The sequence below is a fragment of the Python bivittatus genome, unplaced genomic scaffold, assembly GCF_059951505.1.
Source record: "Python bivittatus isolate LINGU-HERP-01145 unplaced genomic scaffold, Pbiv_v1 ctg000690_np1212, whole genome shotgun sequence".
In the NCBI taxonomy this organism is placed as follows: domain Eukaryota; kingdom Metazoa; phylum Chordata; class Lepidosauria; order Squamata; family Pythonidae; genus Python; species Python bivittatus.
Window position 1 is genome coordinate 9,310,844 of NW_028277096.1, and position 26,515 is coordinate 9,337,358.

The following is a 26,515-nucleotide window of genomic DNA, read 5'->3' on the forward strand; positions in this document are numbered from 1 at the left end:
CAAATGCTATCCAGCATGAAGACTGTGGGAAAAATACCCATTTTCAGCAAAGGGTGATTAAGTTAGTAAGGCTCTAGATATCTTTAGTCATACTTTAGGAAAAGTAGTCCTCTTTGTTTGTGTGATTGGAAAGAGGCATGACACAGAGTTGTACGGTCATTCATTCAGAGGCTCAAGCCAATTTCCATAACTTTAAAAAATATTAACAGTGCCAGCAGCAAATGTACTTCTAGCATAGTATATAATATCTATTAATGAAACATAGACTGAAATAAACATGTCACATTTCATACCACTTAGGGATGTTTGCCATGAAAGGACGGATTTCTTGTGAATGGCTAGAACATGACCCCTGCCTTCTGATTTCTAAAAAAGGAGTGGATGTGATACATGTGGGTGGGGTTATAGAATCACGAGTATATGTAGGGCAGCCTTTAAACTGGAGCTGACTTTCTACTTTAAGTCCTTTTCTCTGCTCTGTCCTTTTTGACAGCAATCTGCTGAGCGCTGTGTGAGCACGCTTCTGGATCTCATCCAGACCAAGGTCAACTATGTAGTGCAGGAAGCCATTGTGGTCATCCGTGACATCTTCCGCAAGTATCCCAACAAGTAAGTACAGCTACCAAGTGAAGTAGGCAGAAGCAGCCTTGCCAATACTAACTGGAGTTTACTTAAGGGGTAACCATTTGTATGGCCTTTAGGTAATATGGTAGAGGAATACTTGAATACTTGAATACTTGAGCAGAGAAGGTTGATTTGAGAAAATCAGGTGGCATTGATTAAATACAGTGAATGCAGTTACTCTCCATAGATTTAGAATCATAATGTTGGAAGAGAAGTTAGTGGTCATCTAGTCCAACTCCTGTTCCATTAGAACATTTCTGGCAGATGACCATCCACACCTCCAGTGAAAAAGAACTCACCGCTTCATGTGGCAACCTATTCTACTAGTTGACAGCTTGTACAGTCAGGAGGTTCCTCATGATGTCTAGCCTGAACATCCTGCCTTATAGTTTAACCCATTAGTTCTGGTCCTTCCCTCTGGGGCAATAGAGTATAAGTCTACTTCCATTTGATAATCTTTCAGAGTCTTCGTCATATTTCTCCTCCTCTTCTTTAGATGAAATATACCCAGATATATTGACTGTTCTTCAGAATGCTTGGTATCCAGACCCCTCACCCTTTTGGTAGCTCTGTTCTGAACTTGTTCTAATTGGTCAATGTCCTTTTTTAGACTGCTGCGTCCAGAATTGGACACAATACTACAAGTTATGACTGGCCAGGGCAAAATAGAGTGGAAAAATGATTTTCCATTTGCCTTTTTAGTAGCTGAATCACATTGCTGGTTCATGTTTAACTTGTAGTCAACAAAGATAACCAGTCCCCTTTGGCATGTACTACTGCTAAACCTTAACCAACTCATCTACAGGCCTTCACTAGTACTAGTAATTAATTATTTGAGATACTAGTAATTATTCAAGAGCTGGGATGCAAGAATGGGATACACTGGGATGGGATGCTTTGCAGGGTTAGAGAGACTTGAAATTGACAAGGGAAACTACTTGATAAACAGAGAATAGGATGTTATTAAAGTGGATGGAACAATAATTAAAACCAATAGCTGAAGAGCTTGGAGAAAAAGGAGGGTGAGTGCAAGGTTTGTTTTAAAACTGTGTGGTATAGAAGCTGGGCAGAAAGAAACAGAGAGCACAGGAGGATTTGACAGTCATAAAGAACCCTATCCAACTCTACTTTGCTTAAATTAGGTATGAGAGTATCATTGCCACACTTTGTGAAAATCTTGATTCTCTGGATGAGCCAGATGCCCGAGCGGCTATGATCTGGATTGTGGGTGAATATGCAGAGAGAATTGACAACGCGGATGAGCTCTTGGAGAGCTTTCTAGAGGGCTTCCATGATGAAAGCACCCAGGTAATGTTGATATCTCCATATTTCTGTCTCAGTTCTTTGAAGGACGAGACTGGATCCTTAATTTCAGCAGCTTGGTGCTAGCCAAAAGCTTGCCCACATTCCTCTTTCCACAAGCTGCTTTTCTCAACCCAATCTCTGCTATATGCCGCTATACCCCTGCTTTCTCCAGCCATTTGCTCTCCAGATACGTCCAGCTATCATAATTCCCAGCAGTTGGGGAAGAGTTTGCTTTTCATTAGCTGTTTTAAGAGAGAACAGGGATTTCTTCTTTGTCACCATATATTGATGCCAAATTCCAAGTACATTCAAATCTTCAACTTTGGCAGACAGCTGTCACACCATCCCTGAAGGTATTTAAAAATAGCTTCTCAATGTAATCGGGATATTATCTCTTCAGAGAACGGTCTGTCTTTGTTAATTGTATTTGTCTATCATCCTTTTCACTCACTCAGCTTTGTTCTTGCTTCTCAGCCGCTGATCAGAACATTTTCCCTTCTTTTCATGCCTCAGCATTATCTTCCCCCTGCAGAGTTTTTTGCATTTGTGTATAACTCAGGGTTCCTCTGGATCTGCCCATGTCTCTTATTTTTGTGTAGTTGGTGTTGTTCTCGCAACCTACACAAAAGCCTCAGTAATATATAGATATGGGACATCCAGGTTCAGAGCAATGCGCCCTAAGTACTGGCTGCTCAGAGGTAAATATGGAAGAACTGTTTTCCTTCCCAGACTCGCTCACTGCTTCCTGGAGGCATCAGATTGACTGGCAATTGTGGGAAGCAGGATGCTAGATTAAATGAAGTTTAGAGCTGATCCCTTGAGGCTTCTTTCTTTGTTCATTGCATGAGGAACTGCGTCATGCAATTGCTTAGCCTTTCTTTCATTCTTTGAGCTTCATGCCCCATTGAAGGCAGTGCTCCCCGAGGTCGGCTGGTACTGGAAGTGTAACTCCTCCATTATAAACCTTCCCAATTGCCTCGTTCTTGCTTTTCCTCAGGTGCAGCTCACTTTGTTGACTGCCATTGTGAAGCTGTTTTTGAAGAAGCCGTCTGAGACACAGGAACTGGTCCAGCAAGTGCTGAGTCTTGCCACACAGGTAAGGCACAGAGCCCTGTTCGGCTGCGCTTCCTGTGCTGAAAAGTGTTAGCATCATCATTACACTATCGAAAGGTCCCGCTGGCACTTGGTTATTTATATTGTGTGCAGTGATATTGAAACCCCTGTGGCGCATTCCCTTTCCACCCGGTTGCTGGTAACATTTGAATAATACCAAAGTGGAATGGTCAGCAATGCGTGGCATCTTTCCATGCCAGTATCTGTCCTGCACATTAAGGAATGCCTGTTAAAAAAGATAAAGAAATGCTAGGGCTAATGGATGCTGGTGTAGATAGTTTTAAAAGGGGATTAAATAAATTAAAGTTGGAAGCGTGTCTGTGAGCCACCATAAACTGGGATGTCTGAATGAAGCCTCTGCGTTTAAGGTCAAGCAGCACGCCTCTGATTACTAATGGACAGCAGCAGGGAAGGTCAACTGCCTTTCTGCTGTCCACAGAAAACCATGGAATAGCCGGCATTTGGTAATCAGAGGTGATAAACCCCACCTCTGAAGTGGTTTCCTTCCCAGTTCTCACAGCTAACTACACCTTATCTAGTTCTTGCTTTGGAGGAAAAAAGCCTGTTATGCAATGGGCTGTCACATTTTGCAATAGCTTTGCAATAGGAGAGATTCTATAAGTTGTCTCTTTGTTGTTTGTGTACAGGTCGTCCCTGGGTTAGGAACGCCCGGTTTACAGACAAGCCATAGTTAAGAACTGAGCCTATTGTAGTGAAATTCGTGTTAAATGCGTAATGATTTGAGTTAAATACACAATGGTTCAAATCCATTACACAAGGTACTTTCACCAGCATTAAACACAAGGAAAAACAGATCACCAGTCTTCCATGCAGGGGTGCGATGCAGGTCCATCCAAGAAACATTACCCAAAGGTCCTACTTTTGACCTTAGCCTCCTATGCCCTCTTCTCCCCTTCACCCTCCGTATTCCTCTGTCAAAGTTTGCTCCAAATCAGTTAATCCATTAACAGAAACTCTTTTTCGGCCTCAGGATTCTGACAACCCAGATCTGCGTGATCGTGGCTACATTTACTGGCGACTCCTCTCCACAGACCCTGTCACTGCCAAGGAGGTGGTTTTGTCAGAGAAGCCCCTGATCTCTGAAGAGACCGACTTGATCGAGCCCACTCTGCTGGATGAGCTCATTTGCCACATTGGTTCGTTGGCCTCAGTGTACCACAAGCCGCCCAATGCCTTTGTGGAGGGCAGCCATGGAATCCACCGGAAACACCTGCCCATCCATCACGGAAGGTCCATATATATGAATGTTGCCCTACCCTGATATCCTTAAAATTTTGGGTGGCCAGTTTGTAATACAAAGTTTAAAAACAGACTCACAATTAACATGAAAATGGAAACAGCATTGCACATGGGGAAAGGTCATAAGCAGTTGCATAATTTATATCTTGCCAGCAAATTTGAGAGAAACAGGACGCATTGCCTGAAATAGGGTTGAGAAACTCGAGGTCCATTGGGTAATGTTGAACTCCAGTTCCTAATGGCCTAAGCCATGGCAAGGGATCCTGAGAGCTGTAGTTTAGCAACATCTGGAAGGCCGCAGGTTTCCCAGGCAAGAATACTTGCATTGCAAAGTCTGTTTAGAGCAGCTTGTTTGAGAAAGTTTTTTGTGTTGCTCTCTTCTTTGACAGTGAAACAAAGTAACCCTTTGTTTCCCACCCCCACCCCCACCCCACCCCCTTCAGTACCGATGCAGGAGACAGCCCTGTGGGAACTATGACCGCTACAAACCTGGAGCAACCTCAGGTGATTCCATCCCAAGGAGATCTCCTGGGTGACCTCTTGAACCTTGATCTGGGGCCTCCAGTAAATGTGCCTCAAGTGTCTTCCATGCAGATGGGTGCTGTGGATCTTCTAGGAGGTGGACTTGATAGCCTGGTGAGTAAGCATTACTTTTGTGGACATGGGCTAAAATTCTTAGTGTGATGTACATGAATTGCTTAGCTCTGTGGTGTCAAAAATCAAGGCTGCTGGCAGACTTCTTTTCCTTTATACTAAGCAAGAGCTGGGTAGCTACCACTTGGAGGAGGCAGAGATGTTTGGCTTCTTTCTGCTCCTTTTCAGCCTTGCACACTGCAAGTTATCAAATTACTGCCTCATTTACTTGCTTATTTGGGGTATTGCTGGCAATCACAGATAGGATAAGACAAAATTAAGCAACACTGTGGAAAATGTTGGTAGTGCGTTGTTAAGAGGTTTGTGCCCTGATCCCTGTAAACAGGCAGAAACATGGAGCATGGCTGTGTCATGTTTGTGTTTGTTTGCTAGATGTTAGCAGAGAAAGGAGAAGGAAAAAAATGCTTCTGATTTTTAGCATTAGGTACATGTTTGCTACTTGCTTAGCACCACCCTAGGGTCTTGTGGTTAATTGTGTCAGTTCCTTATTATAAAGGATTATAACAGAGGCTGTCATTTTGCATGACAGCAGAGAAGAGCAAGCATGGGATCATCCTTATTCCATAAGAACAATGCTAGGGCACAATATATACACATTATGCTGAACCATAACATGGCTTGTTTATTGTGCTTTAGCTCATGGGTGAACCAGTTCTAAGGAGGAAACTATAGTTTACGAACCAAAATTGAAAGATTAACCCATAATGTTAAGCTTGGAACAAATACCTCACACCCCTACCATGAGAGCCATTGCTTCACTACAGGTAGTCCTCGCTATCCAACCACAATTGGGACCTGAACTTCAGTCGCTAAGTGATATGATTGTTAGGTGAAACATCACGCGACCACGTTGCTTAGCCACCGCAATCCCGGTAGTCCCGGTTGTTGTCATTAAGTGAATGCCCCGGTTGTTAGACAAGGCAACTTCCTGCTGGCTTCCCACAATCAAGTCAGTGGGGAAGCCAGCAGGAAGTTGCAAACCCAAGGGTTGCCAGGTGGGAGAGGGAGTGAGGGGGTGCATGGGGGTGCATGGAAGGGTCAGCTCGGGTGTGTGGGGGTGTGGTGCAGGTTGGGTGCCCCCACACACCCCCACGCACTCCGTTGCTCCCTCCCCCACCTGCTTCCTCCCCCATCCTTCATGGCTGAAAATCCTGCTTGGATTTTCAGCACAAAGGTTTTTCAGGCAGCCCCCAAAGCCCGTGCAAAGCCCATCTCCGAGGGCTGCCTGATTTGGCATGGGGCATTTTCTGGCAGCCCTAAAAACCTTTCGTGCTGAAATCCTGCTTGGATTTCATCACAGAGCTTTTTCAGGCAGCCCTTAGAGATGAGGGGAAGTTCTCTCGGCAAGTAGCAGTGGCCTGCAAACGTTGCTGCCAGCTACTTTCCTAGCAGGCAACAGTGACGATTGCAAATGGTGATCACATGACAACCGGTTGTAAGGGCGAACTGATTGCGAGGGCCCAGATCACCATAACTCCAGGTCAGGTCGTAAGTCCCTTCGTTCAGCGCTGTCATAACTTCAAACAGTAGCTGAATGAATGGTCAGATAGTGAGGACTACCTGTACAGGAAATCTTGTAACATTACCCAGCCATGCTTGTAGCAATATATAGTCTGTCCCTGTTACTGGTATATTGGACAGTGATGGTTGGATGACATTAGAAATCATAACTGTGGAGACAGACTCTGGCTGTGACATGTAAATTAAATTATTGTAATGTATGACCCTACATTAGATTTTGCATGTGGATACATTGGTACCTTCTGTAAAATGCTTTGAGAATATCTCAGTTTTATAAAGCAGTAACTATAGTAAGTAAATTGAGTTACCATGTTCTCTTTAGAAAGCAACAATTCATCAGTCTAGGGAATATCTGTGGTAGGTAGGTAGGTAGGTAGGTAGGTAGGTAGGAAGGAAGGAAGGAAGGAAGGAAGGAAGGAAGGAAGGAAGGAAGGAAGGAAGGAAGGAAGGAAGGAAGGAAGGAAGGAATCAGTCAGTCAGTCAGTCAGTCAATCAATCAATCAATCAATCAATCTGGTTCTCTTTTTCTGGATTTATTTTACCATTATTTTATGTAAAATCTTTTATCAGTTCAACTAGTGGTATTATCAGAGCAACTTATAGCTATTAGAATGTTTTTAAAAATGACTTTGAGATTATTCCCGCCTTCTAATTCTACAGAAAGAAGTTTCCTTTTCAAAATGGCTTTCATTCACAGGGCAAGGATGTTTTTTTCTAAAGTAGGATGCTCTCCCCTCCCCTTTCCTGTCTCCTTCCTTTTGGGATATTGGAAATGGTTGTGACTAGAGATAGTGATATTGGTAGGTTGCATGTGTGTGACAGGTGAGTGTCTGCATAGTTTCTTCGGTTTGCCCCCATGACATATTCAGTCCAGAGATGTTGGGTCACTGGAAAGAGATGAAGATGCATTCAGGGTAATTCAAGGTAACACCCTGAATCTTCAGGGCAATATAATAATAAAATTAATGGCTTAATACATGGAAGATTCTTTAAGTATGGAGAAACCTACTGTTCCACCAGTTGGCTGTGTCCTGGACACAAACAGGTGATTGGTACTTCTCAGTATTGGACACAGAACATAATGACCTGCAATTCCCAACCCTCCTCCCCATTGCAGAAAATGGTAATCAGCCCTCTCCCACCACCACTAGGCAACCTGATGGTTGTCTGTGTATTTTCAAACTTTTTTTTTTTGTAACCTTGAGACCTAGGAATTTGGGTGTATGTTAAGTAAAATATGAGCTTTCCAAGAAGTTGATATTCATTACCTAGTTTTATGATCTGGACCTCCCTGCATAGGTGTAACAGTTCACAACGATGCTTGGATCCCCAAATTTAGCAAGCAGGCTTCAGTCTCATGTCCATTGTGTATGTGTGGTATTGCTTGTGTGCTATCCAGATGCTGTCTCATATTCTGCAGCAAGGCATTTCTGGGTAACCCTTAGCTCTCCAATAAAATCTGGCTGCTTCTCAATCAGCTTCCAACTGCATGAGGCCTCCATGCTCCTAAGATTGTTAAGACTTTGAACAACACAGCCTTGGCAGTGTCTGCGGTTCAGCGCCTCTCGGCTTCTCAATGCCAGGACTTAGATGCTCCATATCTCTCATGTAATATTGCAAGATGTTGGCAGCGCCACAGCAAAGATTGGCTCCCTTTTATATGGGTTTTCAGTGGAAACCAGATCCATAAGGTTTCAGCAGATTCCTGGAATTAAGCCTCATAACATGAAGAAGAATCTGTTCTCATCAGAATGAACTCTCAGGGTAGCTGGTCCTCAACCTCAGCCCTTCTGTAGTGGCAGCAGAGCCAATAAATGCCAATCTAAAGAGCACAGGAAGGGGGATGCTAGGGAGAGTTTGCAGCTTTGTATTTGCCAAGGTATCTGCAATCTTCCTGGTGTCATATCTGGAAGCTGCCGTCACATCCACTGTGAGAATTTTTGAGACTTACATTCTTTCATGGCTGACAAAAGCTAAATTTGCATGCAGTCTCTAATGCTTCAGACAACAGATGTAATGCTGTTCTATATATCGCCTTCTAGATCACTGCATGTTGGGGCAAACATTTCTATTCCAGCCTGAATTCTTGATGTGCTAGCTTTCATATGTAGGGTTATAATTGGTTTTGTTCAGGGTGAACATTCAGTCATACAGGCTTCTACTTGCAGTTTGAAGTGGATAAAGTTCCAATCAAAACTGGCCAGTGCGTCTGGCTTTTGTGAGAAAGAGGTTTTGGAGTGTCTCAGTAACTGGAAGTAGCTTAAGGGCAGTTTAAGCTAAAAGGAATCTGAAAACTCTACAAAAGAAGGAGCTTAGTCTTACAGTCAAAAGTAGAATCTGCAGCCTGCTAGATGTGATAGATTCATAGCTCCTAGTAGACTCAGCCAGCACGGCTAATGGAGTCGTAGTTGTGGTTCAGCACCCTCCTGGAAACCTATGTATTTCATCACTTTAGATTTATCCAACTAGCCACCTATGTACCATTTTGTTCACAATCCAGTTCGCTCTGATAGTTGTGGAGTGGAGCAAAGCTCCCTGCTTTGCTCATAAAAGATTCAGCCTTGTCTCTGAAATCCACCAATCATTGTCCTCACCCAAAGAACAATACAAATAAAAGGACCAGAAATCTTGGATTGGACAGAACTTTAATCTTCCAATATATTTTGCAAACTTCAAATAAATCTACTTCTTATAACCTTTCTCTCTGTTTCAGGCTTGTTTTCTGTGTTTACCTTATTTGGGTATCAAAGCTTTAGGTATCCTCAATTTAATTTAGTTCTGGGCATTCCAAACTGCAAGGAGGGGAAAGTCATTTGTGTCATTTAGGACAATATTGTGGTTCTGTGGGGATGCGCTGCTGAAAATAATATTAGTTAGAGATGTCAAAATGTCAGTTTTTGTTTGAAACAGCTGCAGTGATCTGTTTGGAAAGCTGCAGGTAAAATCTTGATGCCAAAAAGAAAATATCAGCACCTTGTCTCTTCTCCTTGCCTAGTAAAATAGAAATAAATCCTGTGAAATAATTACAACTTAAAACCAGGAATTGGAATCCAAAGGGCTGAGGATGAGTTGGATGTGGAGGGTGGGAGGGAAGATTGCCTCCCTTTCTGTTCAGCTAAAGCAGTAGGGGCAGCCCCAGTAAAGCATTTCTGGCCCCCAGCCTGAGCATTTAAGCAGTTGGGTATTTTTTTTTAATTTTGCCTTTTGGAATTAAGCAGGAGGCCATTTCTGCTCTTATCTCCTCCACCCCCAACTGCCTCAAATCATCATTTGGGGAGCTGATTTCAGCCTGGCTTTTTAATTTTTTTCTGGGTTTTTATTTATTTATTTATTTTTTGTGCTGAGGGAGCTTTAAGGATGGAATTGGGACTGGAAGACTTTGAGGATTCAAAGAACTCCCATTCCCAGTCTTAGAACTCTTGAAATTGGACCTAAAATGGTGATCTCGTGCCATTTTTCAGGGTTTTTTTGAGGATCAGCTGCCATTCTCACCCTGTGGTCCCACAAAACATACATAAAGGACTGAAAAACTCAACCCATCCTCTTCTGATGATGTTGCCACATCACTGGATGATGTCCTGTCACCTTCTGAAGACTGGAGCTTTATTTAAAGCCTGATCCCCACACATTGGCCATCCATGAGCTATAGAAACCTCCAAGGGATCAAGCACCTTTTAATCAGTGAAGGCACATGATTGGGAACCACCATTAAGTTGCCATGCACAACTCTAGTATTTTATGAAGATTGCAGGGCAACAATATTATGCGCTGTTAGCTAAGTTTAAGCATTAGCTGAGTTTAAGCATTAACATAAAGCACTTAGCTAAGGCTAAGAAAAAGGTTCTTTTGGGAGTCAAGGCTGGATTGGGATGGTGAACAACCATATTCTAATCCAGACTTCAAGTATCACAAGGTCCCTGAGGTTAGTGGGAGCCAAACATGTGGTGCCGCTGTATTGATCAGATGAAGAACTTTAGTGAATTCTAAGTTTCATGTAGATGGGATCAAGAAAGAAGTGTATGAGAAGAGAGGTTATCAGTCTAGTCAGACCAGAAGCATAATCTAAGCAATGCAGGAGCCAAGTTCTTAAGCCACAGTGGAGGGTCAGGAGCCTGTGAGGCCCTAAGAAATGTAGGAATTAATGCTGTTAGTCCTCACCAAGGAGACAAGTTGTAAGAAGCAGATTTGGAAGCCAAAACTTTATGATGAACTAGGATTGGCCGCTGAGGCCAGCAGACTAGGTATTAGGACAGATGAATCATGTAGCCAGATAGCATCCTCAGCTGGGGGATTTAGTTTGGTTCTCGCACACCCAAAAGTCTTCTTGCTACCTGCCTCCCATTGTAGGTGCTCATATTGCCCACTCTTTATTTTGTTGTGGACCTAAAAAGTATTTTAAATCATAAAAACACACAAGCTTTTACTTGATTAAGCCCTGGTTTCTGATTGCAAAACTCCTGACTCCAGACTTGTGGTCCAGGCTTCAGACCACAAATTTGTCAACAAACTGGAGACACTGGATTTCTCTCCTCCCTGTTACATCAGGTTCTGCAAATCCTGGGGGAGCAGTGTGTGTTTGTATCTAAAAGAGAAGGGGCGAAGAAGTATAGGACTGAAAGAGCCAAGAAACCTTGATTTGTATCTTTCAAGGTTGGCTTCCCAGCCCATGGCTCTTTTAATGAGATAAACTTGGCAAAGGAGCTGATGAAAGCAGATAAAAACATCTGGCTCTATTATGTAGAATTATTCACAAGTTGTTTTGATGCTGCTTTATGTAAGAAGCTCACTTGCCAGCTGATGGGGGACTGCTTCTCCCCCTTCCCACTTCACTGGGGAACATTCCCCAGAGTACCAGAACCTCTCTGCCTCTTGCCTTGTTCAGAATGAATCTGACAGGGATTTTCGCTTTCCTTACCTTTGCTATGCAATCCATGCTTTTTCCTGCCTATAACATAGCTGTAACTTGAAAGGGGATAATAACCACCCAAGATTAGTCCTGCAAAAGGAAGTCATAATGCATGCATATTCAGGCTGTTTTCCCACTCTAAAACTGTAGCGTTCAGATTGAAAGAGTGAGAGATCATCTGTTTTCCATCAAGCCATGACTATCGTCGCACAAGCTTGAGTGATATTGATGTAGATTGCTGTAATTTTTTTTATGGGGCCTAAGAGCAGAAATCTTTTTCTAAAACCGTGTCCTTTTCCTCCCCGTTGCAGCTTTTACATCAGGAGTCAACAGCCCTTTTCAGTTAGTGGGTACCCTTATGTAATTTTGCGTGGTGTTGTGGGTGCCAAAAGCTAAGCATAAAACAAAACATTTTTAATTAAAAAAAATCATTTAAAAAATTTAAGGTGACCCAAATTTTATTAGGTCTTGTAGAAAACACTTGTCTTGAAATATTTGCCAATGTTTTAACACACTAGTCAATTTACTTAAGAAGAAATTATTTCTTTAAAAAAAATTGCAGGTGGGCACAGTCTGCTGTTCTGCAGGTGCTATGGTATCCACAGATGCCACATTACCAATTCCTGCCTATGTCTGCGGCAAGTCCCGTTCAAAGAAAATACATTGTGTCAGCATGGCATATTAGAATGATCCTTATCTGCTCCTATTTCAAAGAATGGCCGATGCTCAATGAAAGTATATGCAGTCTTTTGACTCCCTACCTTTCCGTTTTGTAAAGTTACCCTCTCTGAAAAAGCAGCAGCAGAGCAGATTTTCTCAGCCGACTACACTAAATTGTCCCATTCCATTTTTCCACCTTTGACCTGTTTTCCATTTTGCAGCTTTAAGCACAAAGATCACCAATAGCTTATTAGAAGCTTTCTGCCACAGAGTCCAAAATAGATATTAAGGCTAGAAAACGGGTCTGTAAATAACACTAGCAAGAGAGCATCCCCACCCTGTGCACTAAATACAAATTTAATCAATCTTCAGGACTTTTAACAATCTTCTAAATCAGTGTTTCTCAACCTCGGCAACTTTAAGATGTGTGGACTTCAACTCCAGAATTCCCCAGCCAGAGGTTGAGAAACACTGTTCTGAAATCATAGCTAGGGTTTCATCATATTCATGCTAAAACCAAGAGTCTATTTTTAATTGGAGAAAATACTCCCAATGTTGCATGAAGAATAATGTAATGAATGGAGCTGATAAGCAAATCACCATTTGTTTATTTAAAAGCAGAGCAGAAGCTAGTTAGTAAAACGTGAAAATCTTGCCTCCTTGGTTTTGTCATAAGGATTACCAACTCAAAATTGAACAATCTGATGTACTGTCATCTTTTTTTCTGTTTAGCATCAGACAGGTGCATTTTGAGTTGTGAGATTGCTTTTCACATCACAGCAGACCTCATTTCTACTTGGTTATTTCCTTTGGAGGGAAAAGGTGTTAATGCTTTACTCTTTGGAGAAAAAAATATAAAAATGTATTAATGTATGTGTGTACATGTATCTTTCCGCAAGCATCTATGAGTGAAGCTAAATACATTTTCCACATTTGAGTGCTTGGATTTGCTCTGTTGGGTAATTGTTCAGAGAGCTACCAGAAATAGAAAACCACATGATATTCATTCAAGCAACCCCCCCCCACACACACACACACACACTTTAGGGTGACAATACTGTGCATATATGTCAGTTTATTTTTGGCCCAGCTTTTTGCTTTTGTGGACTCTTTGCTCTCAGAACATCAATGGGCTGCTGAGGTTGGAGCACAGAAAAATAGGTGGACAGGCAGAGGCTGTTGCTGAAAGCCAATCCGCACAGGAGTGGTGGTGAGCAGGGATGGCATGTTCTGAATACCTGTCCTTAGCCCACCGGGTTCCCCGTCTCCATATTGCCTGTGCTTGCAAGAATGTGTAGATCTACAAAGGCAGACAAAGAGGAGCACTGCTGCTTGAGTTCTGACAAAATCCCCGATTCACGTTAGGTCTGAGAAAAGTAACGTGACTGTGAGGTGCCTTTCTCTAGGAACGGTGGGGGCAAGGCTGAGGGCAGCTGGCCTTTTAAAATTGTAGCTCGGTGGTGAAAGCAGGTTCCCAGGTCCACGTCTACCCAGGTCATAGCTGCTACATTCTGCTGCTGCCCACAAGACTGTGGCGCATATTCTTGTGCTTTCAATCAAATCCCACTTCCCTGCCTGTGGCATTTGGGGGTTTCAAACCTGTGGATCTCTCTGTCTTCGCTGGGTCAATATTCTCTCTGGGCAAACAGATAGGGGACAGATGGTGTGCCCGGCCTTTTCGGGAACCACATGATCTTTATTTCTTGGCACCTGACAACTTGGCTGTAATGAACTCTTCCTCTCTCCCCTTCCTTTTCTCTTCCTTTTTTCCCCTCTCTCTCTCTCTCTCTCTCTCTCTCTCTCTCTCTCCCTTTTTCTCCTCTTTTCTTTCTTGCAGCTTGGCAGTGACCTTGGCGGGGGAATTGGAGGCAGCCCAGCAGTAAGTGCCCCCCATTCATTTTTTTTTCTTTCCAGTTCTGATTGAAAAAAATATGATTTATTTGTTGAATTTATATCCCATCTTTCCTTCAGGAATTCATGTTAGCACACATGGTACTTTCTCCTTCAGTTTTATCCTCACAACAGCCCTGTGAAGTAGGCTGGGCTGAGACATTGTAACCCGGTTTTAAGTTGGCCAGTATTCGGGATTAAGTGAGGATTTGAAAACAGCATCTCTCATTCTGCAACCTTAACCACTAAAACTCACAGGCTTTCACTCCGTGGTCTTCTTTCCCTATCCATCCTTTTTAAATCTGTGCAGCTGAGATAGCCCAAAGTTAGAAGTTCTCAACACGCAGTTCTCTGGATTAAAGCAGCCAACCATCCAAAACACTGAAATAGTGGAAGGAAAAGAAAAGAGAGTTTTGGTGACAAGCTTAACTTGTAGAATAGTCAAGAAATTGGGAATTCTGTTGCCAGGGAGATTACAGTATATTTATCCATGTGAGGTAGGTGTATCACTGCTTTCTCGTAAAAAAAAATGGAGAACCAAGGAAACCAAGCTGAAGGATTCCCAGGCTTTGTGCAAGACACCAGAGCCATTATAAAAACCTGATTTCTTTTTTACTTTTCTTAGAGGCAACACTTAAAACTTGGCCAGCTGAGCCACATTCAAGAAGGGACTGAATTTGCCTGAGCATTCTCTGCCTCCTTCCAGTTTCAAAATCATTGCTCTTCCTTTAAAGAAAGCTGGCACCTGAAGCACAAGTCTGGCTTGATCCCAGAGCCCCATAAACCTATAGATGGAAAGCATAGGGCTACCAGAGTCCTACCCTCTTCTGAGAAATTCCAGATAATTTAAAGTCACTGAATGAACTAGAGCTGATCTACTCATATTCCTGGTTTCCAAGGGTCATTTGTACTGAGGATTACAACTGACCATGGAATGAAGAGTTCCAGTTCAACTAAAGTGGATTTGAGGGTCATGGGACTGCCTGGCTGATCAAAGGGTCAATTTTTGAAAGCGCCAGGATTGAACCTATTTCATTACATAGGTGTTGATGGATTAGTTATGACTGAGAATTCCTTATGGAGAGATCACTCACCGTTATATGGTACAGTTCCTCATCTTCAGCTGAACTACAGTTTAATTTAAATTAACTTTCTTGGCATGTGTGATGCTAAACACATGACTGAGTTCACAGAGTGACCTAGGCTAAAATCTGATTAATTGGCTCATGGCTCACGGTGTCAGGAAAGCCCATCCACTCTGTAGTATGATAATCCCGAGTGTGTTATGTCATGACAAGAATACAACTGCGTATCTGCAGGAGGGCCAATCACTTGCAAAAGAGTACCTTCCCCAGACACCAAAGAGAATGGCTGGGTCATGAGATGCTCTAATTTCTGGGGGTCTTGTGGGTCCACTAGATATGCTTCTCTTTCCCTCCCCCTGAAAAAGTGTTTTTGGTCTGACCCAACCCCAAGTCCCTCCTCCGTTCTTTGGTCATTTGCACCTCATCTTTAAACTGAAAGGATGACAGGCCCAAGGAAGAATGAGAGCAGAGAGTGAAGGGAGATAAGACCTGCAAAAACAGCATTCTCTAAGAAAGAAGAACTATTTCTGCTGCCTTTCACAACTCATAGATGAAGTGGGAGAGAAGCTGTGGGTCAACAGCGGACTAGAAGCTTTCATGGTAAAGATTAAAAGTCCCATCCCTGGATTTTTCACTAAGATATAGCATGGCTGGCAAGGGCCTCTTTTTGCCTGTGATCTTGATGAGTCAGTAAATTCCAGGAGTCAGCAACTTCTTTAATGCAGTGGGCACCACCATGTAATTCTGCACAGTGTCACAGGCAAGGGGGAAAAAAATGTTTTTTTCAAAAAATATATGCAGTGACACTTCAATGTAATGGGTCAGTTGGGGGCCAGGAAATGTCAGTTACTCTCAAATGTCTTACAGCACAAATTATGTAATTTGCAATGATTTGCATCCTTTGCAAATGATACAACACACTGCAAGTGACATAAAGCTAATATGTTTTTAATTGCCTTGTCTCCCCACAATGTTATTTGGAGGGAGGGAGGGAGAAGAATAGAAAGCCAGTTGCATCCATAGTCCATAAATTGGGATTCGTTAAATCAAGGTTTCACTGTATTTAAAAAATCAAATTGCTAAGACCTTATGAGATCTAGTTTATTTTAAATTGCATTCTTAAACATATATTTCATTTCTGGAGTCAGTAGGTACCATGTAGTAGCCACTACTACCCTGGAGTACTCAGTCTTCAGTACCTGGACCAATATTCTTCATCATATAAGATCAACTCATCTGCTTGGGCACTTCCAGTCACCTTTTTTAATTTTAGTCTTAATAACTGTGCATCTGGATTTTTGCATGATGTTGCCCCTGCTTCCCTGGCTCCTTATAAGCAAGCTTTTTAAAATTCTGGGATATATTTAGGCATAAGTTCAAGCAAGGATGGAAATGAGTTCTGTGTTGCTTCTTTTAAAGTGTCCCTGACCATGTCCTTGCCCTTCAACTCTTCAGAGTCCTTTGGAGAAGATAGGTTGGCTATTAGTGGCTGCTTCAATCACATAGTCAGGGGTAGTGGAAGTGGGGATTAAAGCAGAGAGCACACTAGTGTGCAAATTAGTACCCTTGGTCATTCAGCAAGATGCCAGGAAGGAGTTTTAAAATATTCAGAATATTGTCCAATGTCATGGTTTATTTAATATAGGTGTCTTACATACCACCTATTTAAATGCCTTCCCTAATTGCTTACAGGTGGGACAGACTTTCATCCCATCATCAGTCCCAGCAACATTTGCTCCCTCACCTACCCCGGCTGCAGTCAGCAGTGGACTCAATGACCTCTTTGAACTCTCTTCTGGCATCGGCATGGCACCTGGTGGATATGTGGCTCCCAAATCGGTACGTGTGAGGAAACATGGCCAGACAGCTGTCTCCTTTTGCCAGTGTTGCCTCTTAGTTTGCTATAAGTACATCATTAGTTATTTTTTTTACATGCCTCTCTCTTGTGCTCCACACTGATTTTGGTTCTGAACACATGAAGGGCAGCTCTGACTTTTGTTCTGTTTGGCCCAATGAGCCTCTCCACCCATTACTGGAGAATGCAGATCTTATTTTATTTATCTTATTAAGTAAGTGAATATTTTATACTGCCCTAATTCTTAATGATTTAGTTCCAGATCTTCTACCTTTTCCCTTTCCCAAACCTTTAGCTAAATCTCAAACCATTCCAGAAACCTTTGCCAAATTGAAATGTTCTATGTGATACAAAACAAGTGTATTTGCTAAATGAATCAATGCCATTTCAGCCCCATACCCAGGCCTAAATCCTGATTGAAAGGGATCCAGATAATCCGTTTCTTCCAGAGTTCCCTGAAGCTGTTGCGTGACCACCTTCTCCACAACCTTCCCCCCAAAGAGAAGATTGGAGACTGGATGAAAATTGTCCAGTTCCATCAAGTCTAGTGATAGCTTCTTGAGGAGGGGGCAAATCACTGCCTCTTTAAGAGATGGTAGGACAAGCCCCCCCCCCCCCACTTCCTTAAGAATTCACCATCAGAACCCAGCTGCACCCAGCCATCCCAGGAGGCTTTAGCCTACTTCAGATTCAGATTACGTTATAATGACTCTCTTTGAAAAGTTTTCATCAAATTCAGTTGGTACCACAAGGAAAAGTTTAAGTGAAAGCAGGATGGTGGTTTTGTTTTTTGTTTTGTTATGATTTAAAGCATGCTGGCTGGGGAATTCTGGAAGTTAAAGTCCACATACCTTAAAGTTGCCAAGTTTGAAAAACACTAGTTTAGAGCTTGCTATTTCCTCTTTAAATCCCCTTTCCTTGCCAGTTTGTTGTGAACTCTATTCAGAGCGCTGTAATGGTTTTTGGGACTATCTCCTCTCCAGCTTTTCTGTTTAAGTCAGCTGGAAAGGAGCTATGCCACCTTCTGAAATGCAATCATCATTATATACATTTATATACCAATATACAAAATCATTTGAAGCAGAAAGGCAGAATATACCACTCAGCCTTACTGTCTACCATGATAAAGAAAAATCTCACTGGAATTGTTCTGACCCTTTATGGGCCCAGCTCTGCTTGCTGCTAACTGTCACTTTATAGGTCACTTTATAACTTTATAACTTTAACTGTCCCTTGTCACTTTATAGGTCTGGTTGCCGGCTGTGAAAGCCAAAGGCCTGGAAATTTCTGGGACCTTCAGCCACCGGCAAGGACACATCTACATGGATATGAGTTTCACCAACAAGGCTCTTCAACACATGAGTGATTTCGCCATTCAGTTCAACAAGAACAGGTTAGCCCTTGGAATCAGCTAAAAGCCCTTTTGTCATAGGCTTCACCTTTCTTGGCTTCTGTGCTGAATGTTACCTCTTCTTCCCTCTCTTTCCTCCCCACCCATTCAGCTTTGGAGTCATCCCCAGCACCCCTCTGGCCATTCATACTCCTCTGATGCCAAACCAGAGCATTGATGTTTCCCTTCCGCTCAACACTTTGGGACCAGTCATGAAAATGGAACCTCTCAACAATCTTCAGGTATGGGATTGGGGTGGGGTGGGGGATGGGAGAAGGTAGTCAAGACTTTGCAGATTTGCATTTTGATAATGCAGAATAGTTGGGGAGGGAAGCAAAAATGGCTGAGTACTCAAGGAACTGTCAGATCCTTTTCAAATGATGTGGTGGTGGAGGGTTTTTTTTTCCTTACAAAGCAAGAAGCTGTTGTTGGAACCAAGCAATTTAGCATTTTCAGTTCAGGCAGAGAAAATAAAGGAGTTTTGTACATCATGTATACTTTCTGGACTTCATTGTAGCAATGATCATTATGTGAAATGACTTTTAAAAGAATTAGATATTCTGGCTAATTCACCTAATTAATAAGTTAGAATTTTCTTAAAACATGTAACTTGTTGAAGAAGCCCTGGTGAGCTGGTCCACACATAATACTAAGATATAAGAATTGGGTCTGCATATCATCTAAACCAAAAACAAACAGATTGTGTTATGGCTTAGCTTCCGAGGTGGCTGGATTCTGTGGGCAGATAGGGATTACATATCCTCCTGTGCAGCTTTTCTGAAATCTAGTATGTATGTATGTATGTATGTATTTATTTATTTGTTTGTTTATTTTTCAATTTGTATGGCTGCCCATCTCAGTAAGTGGCTCTGGGCAGCAAACAAAAGAAATTAAAAGCAAATTTCTAATTTGCTTTGTCCATTCCACTTCTGTACTCTAAGCACCAGGCCCCTGAGTCGATTCTGGTGTTATAATACATAATGGCTAACCATAGCTGGCCTTCTACACAATGGTTTCTATTCCAGATATATAGGCAAACTGTGACTCCTTCACTTCTTTTCCCCCTCCTGGCACTCCTCTAATAATCTTTGTATGGTATCCCCAACAGGGAAGCTTATTAACCACAGAAAGCCCCATTTTCTTCAGCAGTTCTGTCCTGTGTGCTATGAATGAACCTACTGATAAGCAGATAGAAATAGTGCTGCCTTGATGTGGAAGCTCCCAGTTGGGGCTGAGAACAAGAGACGTGCAGCTGTGTAGCTGCTTTTACAGAGGCAGGGAGTCTGTGAGCCAGAAACATCTTAACTGGGAAAATAAATACATAGAACAGGCTCTCAGTTTCAGGTTGTTTACCTCTGTATATTTGGATGTCAGACGAAGTAGATATTTTGCTCATTTAACATGAGTGCTCTTCAGCTTTTATTTTTAAAAAGCCAACAGATTAAATGTAATCTATGTATCCTCCATATTCAGAAGCATTCTATCTCCAGTTGTTGTTGGAGAAGAAAATAGCAGGAGGGTGTATTTTTTAAAGCTGTGTCGATTTAATAGAGGCTTCTAGGAAGCAACTGTTAACAAAAGGATAGTGGGCTGCAGAGACCTCCAGTCTGAGCCTGTAGGTGTACTCTCACACTTTTAGATATTTGTTTATTTTGTCACATAAAATCCAAATATTTATAAATATAATCAAAAGTGCACAGTGTGGTTGCCCTCGGAGATACTAAGGGCTGAAAACCCTTTGTAATAAAATAATCTTGGGGGTCTTTGGTCACATGGCATTCTTCCAGGCAGAGCATATTCCAAAGTGTGGGGCTGTCACTGAAAAGTATTGAGTCTTTAGTCCATACACCCTGCACCTCACATCTTTTGAGACTATACATATTTGGACTCATGCTTGGCAGGACACCCCCTGATGTATCCCAGTACCATGCAATATTGGGCTTACTGGCAGTCAGTGCAGAGATTTCAAGTTGGGAGTAATTCTGGAGTATCAGGTTTCTCCAGCTGAAAGCTGGCCACTGCATTCCCTGCAAGTTGCAGCTTCCAGGTCATTTTCAAAGACAGCCCCACATAAGGAGTCTAACCATGTGGCGATCAGGGCTTCCTGGTCTAGGGATGACCATAACTGGCTCACCAACCATAGCTAGACAAAGGCCTCCCTGGCTATAGCTCCTACCTGCCCATGAGGATCCCCAGTTCATAAATAAGCTCTTTCAGGGGAAGCATGGCTCCATCGAGATTGGCCACATAGCTGATGTTCCCAGATAGCTCAGCTGCTTATGCATAAACAGCAACTCTTGGTAGGCTTTATTCTGACCTTGTTTCTTCCCATTCAGTCCCAGGATGTAGGTAAATGAATTAGAAATAAGTATGACAGAGCTGGCTTCCTTAGTGGAGTAGTAAGAGAGCACGGGAAGTTTTCATTAAGAGTTTGGATGGAGAAAAGAGCCCAAATATATGCATTATGGTGATTTGTTTTCCTAAGGTGTTAGGCTTTTTATCTGAAGATGTTGCAAGGGGCAGCCCCACAAACAGATAGAGAAGTTAAAAACCAGCCACATGCTGGCTTAGCTGACTGTCTCTCTCCAGGAGTCCTTGCTCAGGAATCCTGTGTTTTGGATGGAATTAGTTGCTCTCAAGCAGAAGGACTCAGAAATGTTGTCATTACTGAAGAATCTGTTAATGATAGAAGAACTTTCTGTTCCCATTTATCTTTTTTTAAATCCCCCCTGAAAAAGCAGCTTGTACATGTAGCTGATTCAGCTTCAAGAGAATCAGTGTGTGCAGAAGCAATTATGGGGGAAAGAATGTAGATATTTAAACATTTTGTCCCTTTTCCCCTTTTTTCTGCTCTCTTCCTTTCTCCTTTTCTTGCCCTTCTTTAGTATCACTGGTTAGATCTGGGATGTTACAATAATACCACAGAAATTGTATTGCCCTTCATGATTTCCTTGCCATCATTCACATGTTCTGCATTAGAGTTGGGTGAATTAATGTGACATGATTTTTCTTGTATGTCCATCCGTCCCCTCTTTCAGGCAGGGGCAGGAGAAGGGGTCTTTGTTCCAATTTTGTTCAAGCTCATTCATTTGCTCTCCAGGGACAAGGGTTTGGTGTTTTGATTTTTTTTAATTGATTATGTGCCATGAAGTCATTTTCAACTCCTAGCAACCACATAGATAGATATTCTTCATGATGACTTATCCCTAACCTTGTCTTTCAGGTCTTCCAGTGGTGCACTCATTGCCACTGTAACTGAGTCCATTCACCTTGATGCTGGTTGTCTTATCTTTCCTTCTACCTTCCCCAGCATTAGATCCATTTCCAGAGATTGGTGTCTCAGTTGGTGCCTAAAAATGAGGAGCAGGAAATACAACGCTTTCATCCAGCTGCCATCCCAGAGGGAGGCATGAGGTGGTCGTGGCATCCCATTAGGAAGATAGCAAGGGCTAGTCCACTATCGTCTTATTTTTCCTCTCTTGCAAAGCAGGTACTAGCTAGGTGAGGGGTTTTCAAATGGTTCTCCAGAACACATCAGAATTCCTTGGAAACTAGTTTAGTTTAGTTTAGTTTCATTTTGTAGTATTATTATGGCTGTGGACCACTCAAAACACAAACATACAGTATATCCAATCCTTCAAGTTACTCTTGTTAATGACAACATGGCTGTCAAATTCCATCCCTTGGAGATTTCCTGGCTCCTCGTTTTCTGTTTTTCAAAGTATGGTAGTAAGTTGGCCTACTGACTTGTTAATAAAGTTGGAGAAAGCAGGGACATGAAGTGGAAAATAACACCATCCCAAATTCAGTGGCAAAGAAAGCACAGTTGATTTGTTACTCATAACTAAATCATTTTTCTTGGGTGCATTGTATCTTTACTCAAAATTAGGTGAAGCTGAAATCCAGAAAAGTAATGTAGTCAGGAGTCTGACATTAAAAATCCATTTGGCAATCTTAAATAAAACATATCTGTCAATCCCAAATAATTAAACTAAAGTTGTAAAAACGTTTTTTAATAGTGACATCTTAGGTTCAATATTAAAAACATCTACACTAATCTTATTTTGATTTTAAAGATGTAGTACTGTAGTACTGTTGCTTTCTAATGCTTTACCCTTCCTGTTTTATCATTCATCTTGCAAATCTGTTATCTAAGGATACTCCTGTTTTATTATGGCCATGGCCATAATAAAACATTGGAGCATGCCCTAGACTTCTCAAGAATGTGCAGGATTTCCTTGGCAGTTGCCTTTAGGCGGAAAAAGCTTCCAGATAGTAGGCACTTGGAAAACTACTGAAATGTGTTTGATTAAAGCAGTCAAGGGGGATAAATGGATGTTCTTGAAAGCTCTTGCAAAGCGCTTGGCAATTTGAATGTGTGCTCATGGGGCAGCGAAAGGTCTCTTAGGGAGACTAGCTCAGAGCTGACTGTAGCATCTAAGACTGGATGTGCAAATCTACCTTGACACTTAGTTACATTTACTTAACAGAGAGTTGCATGGGGGGATGTGATGCTATCCTGGGTCCTAACTCTCTTGACTCAGTGTGTCTTTTGCATTGATTTTCATGTGTAATCCTGCCTATTCCACAACACTTTCTCTAGACCAGTGTTTCTCAGTTTCAGCAACTTTAAGATGAGCGGACTTCAACTCCCAGTATTTCCCAGCCACCGTGGCTGGCTGGGGAATTCTGGGAGTTGAAGTCCGCACATCTTAAAGTTGCTGAACTTGAGAAACGCTGGTCTAGACTACTTATAGGTATTTTCAGGCCCCCTCTCTCCCTGGCTTCCCATTGAGCACGGCAGAGTTGCAACAAAAGCAGAGCAGTGTAAACCTTCTGATTTGAGGCAGGTACCCTAAAATCATGCAGAAATCATGGCCAGTACTAATAACTGGCAGTGCTGTTAAATCCCTAGTACATACCAAGTTGATAGTATAATGGCTTTTTCTGGCAGCGTGATTTTTCAGGTTTCTAAGGATTTTTCCAGCAATGTAAGGCTCAAAATTACCCCTAAATGTATGTTTTGTGTGCAACTACTACCAAATTGGGAGTGGGGTTGAGCTCCCTATTCCAGTGTTGTCACCATATCATTTTCTCTATTGCTCTCGGAAACCTAAAATAGTTAATTGAGAACGTGGGTCCTTGAAGGAAAAACCTGAATGCCCCTGCCTTAAAGAGAACAGTGGTGCTGCTTTGTGGCTCAGGTTTATTGGCTTTCTTTGGTCTCCAGGAGAATATTTTTGCCCTGCTCCTCGGCCGAGACTCAGAGAAAACGGATGCATTCAGAAGCAGCCAGAAAAGACCCAACTTGCAGCCTCCATGAAAGAATTAATTAGTAGGCTGTGCTAATTGATCACAAATAAATCCTGACTTATACTGATTTAGGATTATTTGAAAAATAAGCACTGTTTTTCTACTCCTTGTCTTCCAGTCATATCTGAATGCCAGGTTCTACTCTTTCTATTCCTGCTGGCTGCCCAGAACACTCATCAGTGGCAGGAGATGCCAAGGAACAGAAAACTTCTGATGCCAATTTAGACATTCCCTGTCAGAGACCTTGAGGCTGGAAAAGATATACACAGACTTTCTCTCAGTGCTTCCAGATTCACTCCTTACAAAATCAGGGCTGGCATTCTGAATGCTTGTTCCAAATCCTCCTCCAAGCTGGAGATCTTAGCTTTAATTATGCAGCCTTTGCAGTGCACATATGATACGCCAAGCATGCTGATGCCCCTCAGCCTCCTGTCCAGTTCAGGATGATTTCTTAAATGCACAAATGTTTAAATGTAGTTTCCTCAGGTCAGAGTTAACGATTGTAAGTTAATTCTGATGCAGGTTACATAGTAAATGTCAAGCAATACATTATGACAGTCACCTAAATGTGATTTGGCCACATTCCTTGGCTTACAACTGGGAAATGGGAAAGCTATATCTTTTTTCCTTTTAGCATTTAAAAATTCTTTAGCTCCAGATGCTTGCCCAGATTTCAGACATTTCTTTTTCTAATGTTGGCATTTTAAAGAGTGTGTGTTTGTGTGTATATCCATACAAGCAAACAATATAAAACACAAGATCCTTACTTTTTGATCTACTTGAGAGTACCTCAGGAAATAGATCCTCAAGCAAGACCTATACATATAGAAGGATTTCTGCAGCAAGCAGGTGAGCTTAGGGTTTGATGGCTCTGAATTATTTGAACCAAATAATAGCACTGCTATGTTTTGAGGGTCTGGTCTTCCCCACCTGGTTGGAGTTACCAGAAGCAGCTGAAGTCCCATCTTGAGAAAATGCCTTTAAAATATTTCTTTGTTGTCTCTCATGCAACTGAATGGCTGCCATAGGAAGATATTGTTTTTTGGCAGTCATGCATACCTACGTTTGCATGCAGAATGCCCCAGGTTTAGTCTCTGGTATCTTTGAAAAGATCAGGTAAAGTGGACAATCTTTCTCTATTTGAGACCCTAGAACATGCTGGACTAAATGAACCAGCAGACTGAACTGTCCCATGAGCTTGCAAAAAGTTCCCAACAGTACATTGGCTGGTGTAACATGAATATCAAATTTCTTTCCACCAAAGCCTTGTTCTCCCTTCTTGTTGTCAACCAGTTCCCAAGTCTTTTTTTTTTTCCTGATCCTATTTATCATTGGTGCCATTGCTGTGAAGTGAATGAACAGATGGGAGCAACACATAGAGTTACATTTCTGGGGGTTCCAAACATGATGTTTAAGGAATGATTGTTCAACTCTGACATTTGGCTGAGCCAGGTTGGTGTCTGTAGAACCAGAGCATGGCTCTGTTCTCCTTGACTTTGGTCTTGTCCTAACTGAGGACACCATTGCAAAGTGACATGGGAGCAATCTTGAAATCCCTGTAAGACTGACATGTAGAAGAGGCCACAAGGTCTGAGGTTCTAGAGGATGGAACTGTTTGTTGTCAACCTAAGTGACAGAATGGCAGATTTTGATTGAATCTACTTTGTATCAAGTCAGTCTCTCCAGCTCAATATCATTTTCAAATCAATCAACATCAATATCAAAATCAGCAGTATGTGAGATTTGGGGAATTTGAACACGGGGCCACTACCTTCACAGACAAGGAAAATAGTCCCTTTCCCCCAGATGATCCCTGAAGATAGGGTATAATCTTCAGGGATACCAACAGCACCTGACCCAATTATCAGTCTACAGTTTTTGTCCTGGTACTGATTTCAAACTGTAGACCTCATGGCCTAAACAGTTAGCTTCATTTTTGGAATTGTTTGCTTCTTCCTTATCCTCTGTTTTTTCCTAAAATCTTTCCTGATAAAATACTCTGGAAAATTTGAAAGCCATCACACTTTTTCATTAGCTTGGTCCTAATCAAGATGTTATCGACTATGTTGCCAGCATTCCAATAAAAATAATTTCCATGGAAAAGCTTTGAGGTATGACAATTAAACAACACTGTGTTTCGTTGATTTTTTTTTCACTCACCCAGTCCAATATTTCACTGCTATTTTTGATGTTAGAAAACCTTTGAGATATAGTAGAATGGAAGAATTTCCAAAACATTTGCTGGAAAACATTCCAAAGCCAAAATTTCCTAAAGATTCAGTCACTGCTTATATTCTTTTTTTATTTATGTATGCCATACTGACATTTTTGGATCCTCCTAGGAATCAGGGTGGAGAAATGGCTTTTTTCTTTTAAAAAAATAGCAAAATAAATTTATTTTTCTCTTTTGGGGCAGGTGGCTGTAAAGAACAACATTGATGTTTTTTACTTCAGCTGTCTTATCCCCCTCAACGTGCTTTTCGTAGAAGATGGCAAAATGGGTGAGTGGTATGTCTGGTTGCTAATAGGCCCAGAAAGAACTAAAGGGAGGGATGGGATCGGTAGCATGGAAGGACAGTCAGTTGTTTCCTAGGTAAAGGACAAATAAAGAAATGAAGCACTGCAACCATTGCTATGTTGACTTACAATGTCCATATCAGCTTTCCCCAATCAAGGAAATACGGCCTTCAACTCCCAGAATTCCCCATTCAACATGGCCACTGGGAGTTGAAGCCCTATACTGCTGCTCCACACTGAGACTGCTGATTTCTGAAGGCTATTTCACCATAACCCTTTTAAATTACTCAAAGTTTTTTAGAGTGTACTCCAAATCCATCTGCCCTTTACTCCTACAATGATTGGGCCAGCAAAGAAGGATGCAAGTGGCAACCACGTGACTGCAGGATGCTGCAACAGCTGGAACTCCAAGGACCAGTTGT

General features: G+C 42.0%; 1 protein-coding gene across 4 annotated transcripts in view; it reads left to right on the forward strand.

Moving 5' to 3' along the window:
- The window catches only part of AP2B1 (adaptor related protein complex 2 subunit beta 1), a 74,991-nt gene that overhangs the window by 27,811 nt on the left and 20,665 nt on the right, over window positions 1-26,515 (forward strand). For 3 of the 4 annotated variants that reach the window (XR_015798222.1, XR_015798223.1, XM_088152498.1), the window contains exons 10-19: window positions 494-609; window positions 1,767-1,932; window positions 2,927-3,025; window positions 4,034-4,293; window positions 4,746-4,938; window positions 13,881-13,922; window positions 16,711-16,857; window positions 18,121-18,266; window positions 18,376-18,505; window positions 25,993-26,077. Coding sequence is in view for 1 of the 4 variants with exons in the window: in XM_088152498.1 (XP_088008624.1) it covers window positions 494-609; window positions 1,767-1,932; window positions 2,927-3,025; window positions 4,034-4,293; window positions 4,746-4,938; window positions 13,881-13,922; window positions 16,711-16,857; window positions 18,121-18,266; window positions 18,376-18,505; window positions 25,993-26,077 (1,384 nt within the window). In the remaining 3 variants the exon portion in view is untranslated. The remainder of the gene's footprint in view (window positions 1-493; window positions 610-1,766; window positions 1,933-2,926; window positions 3,026-4,033; window positions 4,294-4,745; window positions 4,939-13,880; window positions 13,923-16,710; window positions 16,858-18,120; window positions 18,267-18,375; window positions 18,506-25,992; window positions 26,078-26,515) is intronic. The other variant, XR_015798224.1, reaches the window with a different exon arrangement.